Here is a 10,921-nt window from a genome sequence, read left to right as displayed (position 1 = left end):
GCGAAATGCTTGTGCTACTAGTTCTGACAGTGCAGCAATATCAACAAGTAATCTAACAATTCCACAACAACTACCTAATACACACAAATCTAAGTAAAGGGATGGAATAAGTACGTATGTACATATAAATATATGGAAGAGCAATGACTGAGCGGCATAGGCAAGATGCAACAGATGGTATAAAAGCAGTATTTACATATGGGATGAGTAATGCAAGATATGTAAACATCATAATTAAAGTGGCATTAATAAAGTGACTAGTGATCCATTTGTTAGAGTGGCCAATGATTTCAGGTCTGTATGTATGTGTAACGGATGTGAAATGGCTAGCTAGTTAGCGGGTACGCGCTAGTAGCGTTTCAATCAGTTACGTCACTTGCTCTGAAACCTAGATGTAGTGTTGCCCCTTGCTCTGCAAGGGCCGCGGCTTTTGTGGAGCGATGGGTAACGACGCTTCGTGGGTGTCAGTTGTTGATGTGTGCAGAGGGTCCCTGGTTCGCGCCCGAGGTCGGGGCGAGGGGACGTACTAAAGTTATACTGTTACATATGCAGCAGCCTCTGTGTTAGTGATGGCAAACAGTCTGATGGCCTTGAAATAGGAGCTGTTTTTCAGTCTCTCGGTCCCAGCTTCGATCCACCTGTACTGACCTCGCCTTCTGGATTGCAGCGGGGTGAACAGGCAGCAGCTCCTGGTTGTTGTCCTTGATGATCTTTTTGGCCTTCTGTGACATCTGGTTCTGTAGGTGTCCTGGAGGGCAGGTAGTTTGCCACCGGTAGACTACCCTGCAGTTGTGGGCGGTGCAGTTGCCATACCAGGTGGTGATACAGCCTGACAAGATGCTCTCAATTGTGCATCTGTAAAAGTTTGTGAGGGTTTTAGGTGACACGCCACATTTATTCAGCCTCCTGAGGTTGTATTAAAGTAGTCAAAAGTGTATTATTTGGTTCCATATGCCTAGCACACAATGATTAAATCAAGCTTGTGACTCTACAAACTTTCTGGATGCATTTGCAGTTTGTTTTGGTTGTGTTTCGGTTTGTTTTGACCAATTGGAACTGAATGGTGAATAATGTATTGTGTCATTTGAGTTACTTTTATTGGAAATAGGAATAGAAGATGTTTCTGAACACCTCTACATTAAATGTGGATGCTACCATGATTAGGGATAATCATGAATGAATCGTGAATAATGATGAGTGAGAAGCTTACAGAGGCGCAAAGATCATACCCCCAAAAAACTGCACTTGAGCTAGACTCATTTCTTGCTAAATGGGGGTCCTCCCATAGGCATTGGGAATACTTTCTATAGGCTACTATTGCCTGGTGTTAATGTATCTGGTCTTTTTACTACACTGGCAAAATACATCTGGAAGGCACTCTATCTGTGCAGATACATGAATAAGATAGAAAATTATTATTCCTTTTTCCATTGTTGTTCCCACAGAGATGTGGTTGTTACAGATTGTGTTGGATTTCATTCTCCACTTAACATTCATTTAATCAAAAAGACTCATCCATCATGCTTCTTTTGAACTGTAAAGTGGCCTATTTTATACAGTATAGTCCCACCCTACCTATCTAGCTGCAGCAGGCATGCTCACGTCATGTTGATATACACTAAATCTAAATATTATCTTTTGTAATCATCAATTTCTCATGACATAGGCTACACAGATTACCCAGGCCATAATGCAGGGTTAGGGTTGGGGTTTAAGACTGTGAAACATCACTGTGTCTGTTTGCATCATAGTCACTGGGACATGAGAGTGCCACCTGCAGCTGGATCATGCTTCTCTCAATTGCTATTACTCACAACCATGCTCAATGAGGATATGTATAAAACCATGCAACTCCATACCAGGATGTCACTTTCCCCAAAATGTTTTATTGATACCAGTCTGTCTTTCCTAACTAGACATTTTTAATTAGCAGATTCCTAACCATTTTACATTTTATTCACACTTCTATATCCATTTCACACTGCATTTCCACTTCTTCATGGCTCATAAGAAATAATTTCAATACATCAGATTAGATCATAATGTGGGGACATACTGTTTGCTGTAAGTTTGAAAATGAGTGGTGAAGATGAAGATAGGCTACTTCGTCAATTCAAGGTTATGCATGACATGTAATGACACGTATTCACCAAACAGATGGCGTGGTCGAGTATCTAAAAGCCGCCTATGGTCTGCCCTATACTGAAGCTACTAAAACCAATAGCTTACATTTGACTTTGCATGAACTCACAAGCTGTTTCATAATTTGAGGTTAATTTTAATGTTAAAGTTAGTGTTTTTGCAATGCATATGTCACAGCCATTCAAATGCCTATAGTTGCCTGACCATTGTAATGTGGTGTAAATATACGTTTTTATTCTATCCTTAAAATAGATTTTACACTTGATAGACTTAGCCTAATCCTGATGAGACATCACGACCCAAACGAGAAACAGTTATAATGCGTAAAACAGATATGTCTGTCAGAATTTAACAGTGGGGAGTGTTGGTAGCAGCACGTTGCACCAGACGCGCAATTATATAACATGCACTGGCGACCCACAACCCAACATACATCCTCTACACCGGACTGTTCTGAATGTACTGTATGCAGTGGGGACACTCGATAGGGGGGCGATAGCGCGGCTCCCAAACAAATCGCTCACATGGCACACAACAAATATGGAAAAGTTAGAGCACTTGTACTGACGTCACATTTAATCTCACCTTGAAGTCGTCATCAGCCAATGGGGATATTTGTTGACGCAGTCAGCGACCAACGAGGGCAGTCGTGAAGGGAGTTCCACTACCGTTCGCCACCAGCAAGGATATATAAACTGCCGATGGAGTTCGAAAAGGGGTTTGAAGCAAGTCAAGAATAGCGGTACTGAACAGACTCAGGCAGGGTCCTTGCTACTGAACACAGACTCAGAGAGCAGCGAGACCGAAGAGCTCTAAACGTTTTCGATTGCTATCGGCTTTTATTTCTTATTTTGAAACACATTTTCCAGTGTGTCATGCAACTTTTCTAAATTCAGCTATTGATTATTTTTGTCTTCTAAAAAAATCACTTCTGTTGACATCCAGGCTTGATGTAAACAGACCTGGCACAGAGGTGCTTATACCTAGCAAAAAAAAAGGTATATTCCGAAATTAAACGTATCTGCAGAACAAAGTGACCATGCCTTACGATCTAGCGGGTGTGTTTGACAACCGGGCGGATTATAAATCCGAGAAACAGTGCCAAAGAACCTCCTTTGCCTTCTACCAAGCAGTGCGGGACCTGCTACCAGTATGGGTACTCGAGGACATGCGGACAATGGAGGTGTTTCACTGGGAAGATGACGGGCGGGCGTGCGCTTTTACTCCATCCGAGGCTTTTCTGTATGCACTTGTGCACGATCATCAACAATACGCCAGATACCTGCTCAACAGATACTCTGTCGGCGCACTGGAGATGCCCAGTCGAAGCTTCTGCTGCTGCCAAGCATCTGCAACACCGCATCTCACAGTAGCTGTCCGCTATAACCGTATTACTATCCTGAAAATGATTCTGGACTCTCTGAAAGACTTCTCCGATAGCGAGCGCGTGAGCTACTTTAACAGTCGTGGATGTTTTCACATGGAGGGAGGCAAAGGCGCATTGCATCTGGCGTGCTTACTGGTTCGCCCTGAGTGTTTGATTCTGTTACTAGGACACGGTGCATGTCCTTATGTCACAGATCGAGATGGGAACACCCCCTTGGACTGCCTCTTACATCAGATACGCCGGGGTGAGCCTGACATGCGCCGGAAGCACGTCTGCCTTGGTTATCTCATTCTCTTCATGCCAAAATTCAATTTTCAAATGAAGGGAAAGTTGGAGAAGAATCCAGGGCTGTGGCATGGTCTTATTGGAGAGCAGGCGTTCCAGTGGCTATCAGGACTATCTCCCCCCTCTCTCTTTGTTCAGGCTATGCAGAAGATGACCCAGTCCATACCTGTTGAACAGCTGGACCCTCTGCCAGACTTTCTGAAACCACTGGACTTCAGGCTACACCAGTATGCCAGTTAAACATTCTCTCAGACCTCTCAGATAAAACTACTGTACTGACTTCTGGAATCAAATATTTATTTTTGGCTATGGTGTGAACACTTTGACAACAGTGTCAATAAAAGTGAATTAAATGCAGCATGTGGCTTTGTAAATAGCAACTCATAATGTTCTTTACATTTTGATGTTTAAAAACAATGCACTTTAGAATAAATGTTGACTTGTCATATTTGACACGAAAGAGTGAATTTAATAGTGTTAATGTTGCAATGTGTAAATAAAATACAATTATTGTCTATAAAATATATTAACCTGTTGTTTTCTTTTATCTATAATGTGCTTCACCTATAGGGCCATTATCTGGAGGTTGTGGGCTGAAGGGGTGCAGAGAACATGTTAATACAATGTTACTACTACAGTAATTACACAGTTACTACACAGGCAATGGAACAACAATGCAGTTACAGAACTACAGAATAAACTATAGAATAGGTCCAAAACTATATGTCAGCATGAACATATGTTTTACATCATGGTATCACCCACCCATAAAATGGCACAATGGTTTGAATGAGCTCTTTACACACATTCATGGTTTTGTTTTCTCTGACAAATGCTTGGCTCGTGGTCAGAAGGAGAACATTCTCAACTCCAGTCCCGGGCTCCCACATTTTTGTTCCAGCTCAGCACTGTGTTAGTGCTGGGCTAGAGCAAAAAATGTGCAGTCCTATAGAGTTGAGAAACGCTGCTTTATGGTGGTCATACAGTATCATCACGTAGAGTCAATAACTGTAAACATCTTTATTAAGGAAGTCATACTGAGGAGAGGCATGGATTCATACAGTGGACTTACAGTACTGTGCATCCCATGAAAGACGCACAGAGGGGCTACAGTACTTCAACTTGTTCAGTATATTCCAAAACATTGGTCATTTGACGACCCATCTGATTTTCTTTACATCTCAAATGGCACCCTATTCCCCTACAAAGTGCACTACTTCTGACCAGGGTGCGGGCTCTGGTCAAAGGTATTTACTACTTTTTATTAAGGATCCCCCACTGTTGAAACAATAAAGTAGTGCACTACATAGGGAATAATAGGTTGCCATTTGGGATGCACTCTTTGTCAAAGTGAATTGAACTGGCAAGCCCCTAATGACTAAGTAGCACTGATGTAGAGTACAGTATTCAGAAGCAGCATTATGATACCATGTAGTATGCCTAATGTCAATGTGTAACCCTTGTTTCATTATGTTAATATTATAGCTAGATAATTCAGCATTGTACTACAGTACTAGTTAAGCCACACTAATAGCTTTTCACAAACACAACCAACTTATTCACAAAGCTATGAGATGTACTAGTCAGTGATTGAGTTATATTTCCAAAGCTGTTTAGCTGTTGTTAATACGTTTGATTAAAGTATCTGTCAACCATTAAATGCATGATTACCATATTTATACAGTAGCTGTACTAAGACTGGATAAATTAATTGGTTAGTTTCCCTTTCTGGTAGTTATACAAAATACACGTTAGAAATCTCCCAGCTCAAAATCCTGCAAAGTAATATCCCTTCCTTAGTGAGCACACAGCATTCCACAGTAAAAAAGGAAGCATCAATCAATCTGTGCAGAGTAAGCACCTACAGAGATGAACTTAAGGTACCCTTGCAAGGTGACTAACGTAATCAATTTCTCCATTCAAGTACTTACATTCACATGTTACACCTGTGTTATTATATACAGTAAAAATAAATAATGGATCTCCTTCCTACTACCGTCGTAGTTCCCTTTAAAACAATATACAAATATAATTTCACAGACCATGGCCCTATCTACCTCCTGTGGCATTGAGTTGGGTGACAATGGATAAACTGGACTAAAGGTCTAACAGTTTGAAGTCTTTAATCGAAGGTACCCTATTGGAAGGCTCTTGAGTGTGCTGTGGTAAATACAGTATTCAACGGAATTGATCAATGTGTAAAAAACAACACCAGAGCTACAGTAAGTTCCTTTGGGTGAGGGTGTTTCCTAAGAAAACAAAAATAAACTGTCTCAGGGCAGCAAGTCTAGACTAGTGCTGTGTACTTGAGTAGGGTTACCTTCTCACTTACAACTAAAGTGCAGACTAACTAAAATGAATAAACATAACAAAATCGCCTTCCTACAATGTCATCAGATAAAAATAAATAATAAAATAACTAATATATCAATAAATTACTTCATTCAAATTCAATAGGTATTGGTTGGGTTAGGTTAAACGTAAACACTGGTCGGACACTTAATAATGCTTGAAAACAGCATAAGGAGGGCTGGGCGACACACCCCATTCCCTTGGTAACACAAAATCATCCCGTCCTGTCTGTCTACAGAGCCATTGTGCACTCAGTTCTGATTCATAACCATATAGCAGTTGCCATAAAATCTTAGATATTATGTACATAGGAGGTTAACATAAAAAATACACCGTAAGTAAAGTACAGGCTAATAAATGAAATGCAGCCCATTTCAGTAGTGAAAGAGAATAATAAGTGGTTGTTTCGGTTGGGAAGAGACATGGCAAATGGCACCCTATTCCCTACATTGTGCACTTCTTTTGACCAGAGCCCTATGCGCCCTGTGGTTCCTAGTCAAAAGTAGTACACTATATAGGGAATACAATGCAAATTCTGTGTTCTTTAGATGACCTCCCACTCCTCCTCCAGGTCCTCTCCGCTCAGGGAGCCTGTGTTGACGTGGCACTTGACAACGGTGTGCACCATGGTCTTGGTGAGCCGGTGACTCAGACCTCCAGACAAACTCACAGCCCACAGTTCGTCCATGGGTGTCACTGTGGGACAATCAGCGGGTTGGAGGGGTCAGATTGAGCAAAGCAAGGCGCAGAATCGCTAATCTTGATAACTTAATGAGGACTTATTTGGGACGCAAGGTGATTTGTAGATCAGTGATTCTGGCTGTGGAGTCGATCTCAAAAATGCACAAAGGAACAGCAAGCCAAACATTAACAATGCCTGAGAGTGTATTAACTCTAAGCTACAGTAAGCCCCTGACCTGTGTACAAAACATGCTTGAATTGTGGGCCAAGATATGTGGGAATGAGCGGAAGCCATCACTTTGTTGTTGCTACTGTACTAGAACACAGTTGTGTTCTTACTGTATCATGTTCTTCTTATTTTTTTATTTGTATATCTTGTTCTACCTTGGTATTGATTATTGTATTGTTGGGGTTAGAGCTAGCAAGAAAGGCATTTCACTGTACTTGTGCATTTGACATTAAAACTTGAAATGTGTTGTTCCACAACTGGAACACTCTCTCTCTCTTAGTCTCCATCTCATCACTCACCTGTTAGCCAGTTGAGCAGGCCTGGTATCTTCTTCCAGTAGTCCCCTGCTGGGTTCTTGTCAGTGATACCGTAGCGCCTCGCCACCTCCCCGTTGGGGCAACGCACCCAAACTGTCTTCACACTCAGCACCAGCTGACTGGCCTGAAGGCCTGGGAACACATTGGATATAGAACACTGAAGTTGATTGTCTCGTCTTTGGACGAAGGTTTTATGAATGGGTGTCTGATCTTCCGCTTATGGAAACGTGGTTGTCTAACTTAAACAAAGACACAATGACGCACTGGGTAAAAATCGAAAATGGATGACAGGTGTAGGGATAGGGAACAAAAGGTGTTATATCATTGGGTGTCTGACTGACGGTCAATTGTCAGGTCATTTACCTGGAATGTGTTCCCAGTCTGTGCCGACAGGCATCTCGTCTGTGATTCCTGTGCGGACATGTACGTTCCCTCTGTTGTCCATAGCCCACAGCATGCGGTCGTTGGGACTGGTGTGGATCCTTATCAAGTGCACTCCTACTGGCTGATGGAGCAGGAAACCATGAATATAATGGGCTGAACAAGGGCCCCAGGACCAGCGGAGGCAAAATAGCCCCATAACTGAGATCCACCACCATATTTTACAGTAGGTATGGGTTTTTTCCCCTCATACATTCTCATTTTGACTCCAAATGCACCACTGGTGTGTGTGGCCAAAGAGCTTTATTTTATGTCATCCAACACATGTGAACGTCTGGAGTTTGCTAAATGGCTTTGGCACTTGGATTCGAACCAGTGCTATGGTCAGATGACATGTTAATATAGCTGTTTGGTCACACACCAGTGGTGTGTTTGGCGTCGAAATGAGAATACATAAGCAGAAAAGAGACCCATGCCTACTGTAAAATATGGGGGTGGATCTTTGATGTTATGGGGCTATTTTGCTTCCACTGGTCCTGGGGCCCTAGTTATGGTCAACGGCATCATGAACTTTACCCAGTACCAGGACATTTTAGCCAAAAACTTGGTTGCCTCTGCCAGGAGGCTAAAACTTGGCTGCAAGTGGATCTTCCAGCAAGACAATAACCCAAGCACACATCAAAATCCACAATGAAATGGTTAAATGGCCACAAAACCAACATTTTGCAATGTCCATCTCAGTCTCCAGAAATGAAACCCATTGAAAACCTGTGGTTTGAATTGAAGAGGGTAGTCCATAAGTGCAGACGAAGGACATCAAGGATCTGGAAAGATTCTGTATGGAGGAATGGTCTAAGATCCCTCCCAAAGTGTTCTCCAACTCATAAAACATTTTAGAAAAAGCTCAGTGCCGTTATCCTCGCAAGGTGAGGTATTGAAAACAGGGGTGTCCAATAATTATAACCCCTACCGTTGAGAAAAAAAAGTATTACTTGTCAAAAATATATATATCTTTCTCTTAGCAATTGTATTAGTATGAAATAATATAATTTCCCAATTTTTGGAGCATACAATATAGCTCAGTATTTTAATTCCTTATTTTACACAGTCATTTTGCTCATCTTTATCAAGGGTGTCAATAATTTTGGACTCCCAACATATAAGCAACTATCACTGTATCAATCAAATGGTATTCATAATCTAAGCAGATGCACTGTGTGGATTTACCTGCTCTGGTGGTTCAATGCAGATCCAGGCAGGAAGCATCATGCTGGGGTTGAGGGGTTGCGTGCCCACGCGGAAATAGACCATCCCATAGCCATCACACGCCCACACATTCTGACTGCCACATGATATGCTGATCAGCCTTACCTGACCTGCAAGACAAAGCAAACCAAACCAATGTCAGTTTTTCAGCTTCTGTGAAGTCTTTCTTCATGACACTGAAGAAACGATTGTGCAGGAACATTGGTTCAGACATATAGTCCTAATAATAGCAGAGATCTTTTACATAATATTGTAACAGACTTTGATAATAGGCAAATTTTAACTGGGAGTATATGTATGTACGACGTTCTCTTACTATTGTTTAGTAAGAAAAACAGAAACCACAGCCATGGATATTGCTTTGTGCGGCACAATATAACACAGCACACTAGAGGCCCATGTGACAAAACACTATTATGTCACAGTAATCTCACACGTTATATAATCTGACTATTGGGCTGGCTGACCTCTAAACAAACAATGACCTCCAAATAAAGTAATCACATTCGCCCGCAATATTCTTGACTTTATGTTAATGACTTTGTATTATTTGTATATCTGTCATCTGTTTCTTGTGCTGTTGTGTTTATTATCTAATCCAAATGACACAATGGCAAGTTCGCTCAGGGAAAAACTAAGTCAATCTATTCTATTCTAATAAAGACTGCATACATATACGTCCACTTCAAATGTTCAGTGAGTGACGTATGCTTGGTCTCGTGCGTGCGTAAAAAACTGACACTGTAGAAGCTTGGTGTGTTATACCTTTCCCAAACTAAACCACAGGGCATGTGATATCAGGACAGAGAATACGGATGGACAACGACCACCGGGAGAGGATAAATTTAAATGCCTGGATGTCCTCACAGACACATCAGGGCAAGGTGTTGATAAAGTGAACTGGTTTGTCCTGCTAACCTTGACGCTCCTCTATCCCATGATTGCATTTATGTGATGACAGTCCCTTTAATCTAAGCCAGATAAGGAAAAGCACATCGCCCAGAACAGGAGATGGCATGTTTAAATAAAAGGTTAAATGAAAATAAAATAAAAATGTTGATGATGCAAAGAGTTCTCTGAGCTTCTGTTTAACAAATGAATGAAGGCCAAGGGGTTGTAAGCCAATAAGGCAAAAAAGACAAGTTATTATTTCATGTGAAACATTACAACACTTACTGTGTTTTCAAAGGCTTCATCACTTAAAAACAAATACTTATTTCAGTCTTTAGAAGAGGTTTCCGACTGAATGACGTGAATACTTTTATGAAATATGAGGACCGACACACTAAAACATAGCGTATTACTTAGTATTTTCTTGCCAAACGGTTAAAGATGCAGTCTGGGATCTTAAGTACTTACAATTTCGTAACAGATTGTACAAATTGGATGCTTTTTTGTTGCAGGGTGTAACATATTATACGAAATGGATGGCGTAGTACACAATTGTGCAACATTTTCCAGGAACTGTTTTTTGCTCGTGAGCACTACTTTTAAAACTACTGGCTGAAATTATACAAAAGCTTGGGAGCGTCCCTTTAATGGTCAACCCTTCCAAAATCATTGCTCTCTGCATTCATCACATTATCACTATTAGATTAAGCTATTGACATTCTGTAACAAACTTTGTGTGGGGAGAGACAGGGTCAGGGACAGTAAAACCTCCCTACTGTTGATAAGGTGGCTGTCATTGTAGCCTGGCGGGTAGGAGCACTGGGCCAGTCACCGAAAGGTTGCTGGATCGAATTCCCAAGCTGACAAGGTAAAAATCTGGAACATATCGACTTGATGAATTCCACCTATCCCTAGAAAATGAAAACCCGGACCTCTATATAAATAACCTATAATCTATAGGGATCGCTAAAGGGATCGGTTGCAATTCAA

General features: G+C 41.4%; 2 protein-coding genes across 2 annotated transcripts in view; one reads left to right on the top strand and one right to left on the bottom strand.

Annotated features, from left to right (window-relative positions):
• Positions 1-2,630: 2,630 nt before the first annotated feature.
• Positions 2,631-4,338, top strand: ankrd9 (ankyrin repeat domain 9). The gene has a single exon (XM_039009744.1). The coding sequence runs from the start codon at positions 3,182-3,184 to the stop codon at positions 4,052-4,054; it is 873 nt and encodes a 290-aa protein (XP_038865672.1). The 5' UTR covers positions 2,631-3,181; the 3' UTR covers positions 4,055-4,338.
• A 1,582-nt stretch (positions 4,339-5,920) lies between these two features.
• Positions 5,921-10,921, bottom strand: part of tecpr2 (tectonin beta-propeller repeat containing 2) — a 31,237-nt gene continuing 26,236 nt past the window's right edge. Inside the window, exons 17-20 of the mRNA XM_039009743.1 lie at positions 9,002-9,150; positions 7,757-7,898; positions 7,376-7,525; positions 5,921-6,862 (exon numbers count right to left, since the gene is read on the bottom strand). Of these exons, the coding sequence (XP_038865671.1) occupies positions 6,711-6,862; positions 7,376-7,525; positions 7,757-7,898; positions 9,002-9,150 (593 nt within the window). The 3' untranslated portion in view covers positions 5,921-6,710. The remainder of the gene's footprint in view (positions 6,863-7,375; positions 7,526-7,756; positions 7,899-9,001; positions 9,151-10,921) is intronic.

The sequence above is a fragment of the Salvelinus namaycush genome, chromosome 15 (genome assembly GCF_016432855.1).
Source record: "Salvelinus namaycush isolate Seneca chromosome 15, SaNama_1.0, whole genome shotgun sequence".
In the NCBI taxonomy this organism is placed as follows: domain Eukaryota; kingdom Metazoa; phylum Chordata; class Actinopteri; order Salmoniformes; family Salmonidae; genus Salvelinus; species Salvelinus namaycush.
This window is presented reverse-complemented; position numbering and strand designations above follow the sequence as displayed.

What these genes read in the sequence shown, in the direction of transcription:
- ankrd9 (XM_039009744.1), top strand. Translation starts at nt 3,182, where the DNA reads ATGCCTTACGATCTAGCGGGTGTGTTTGACAACCGGGCGGATTATAAA.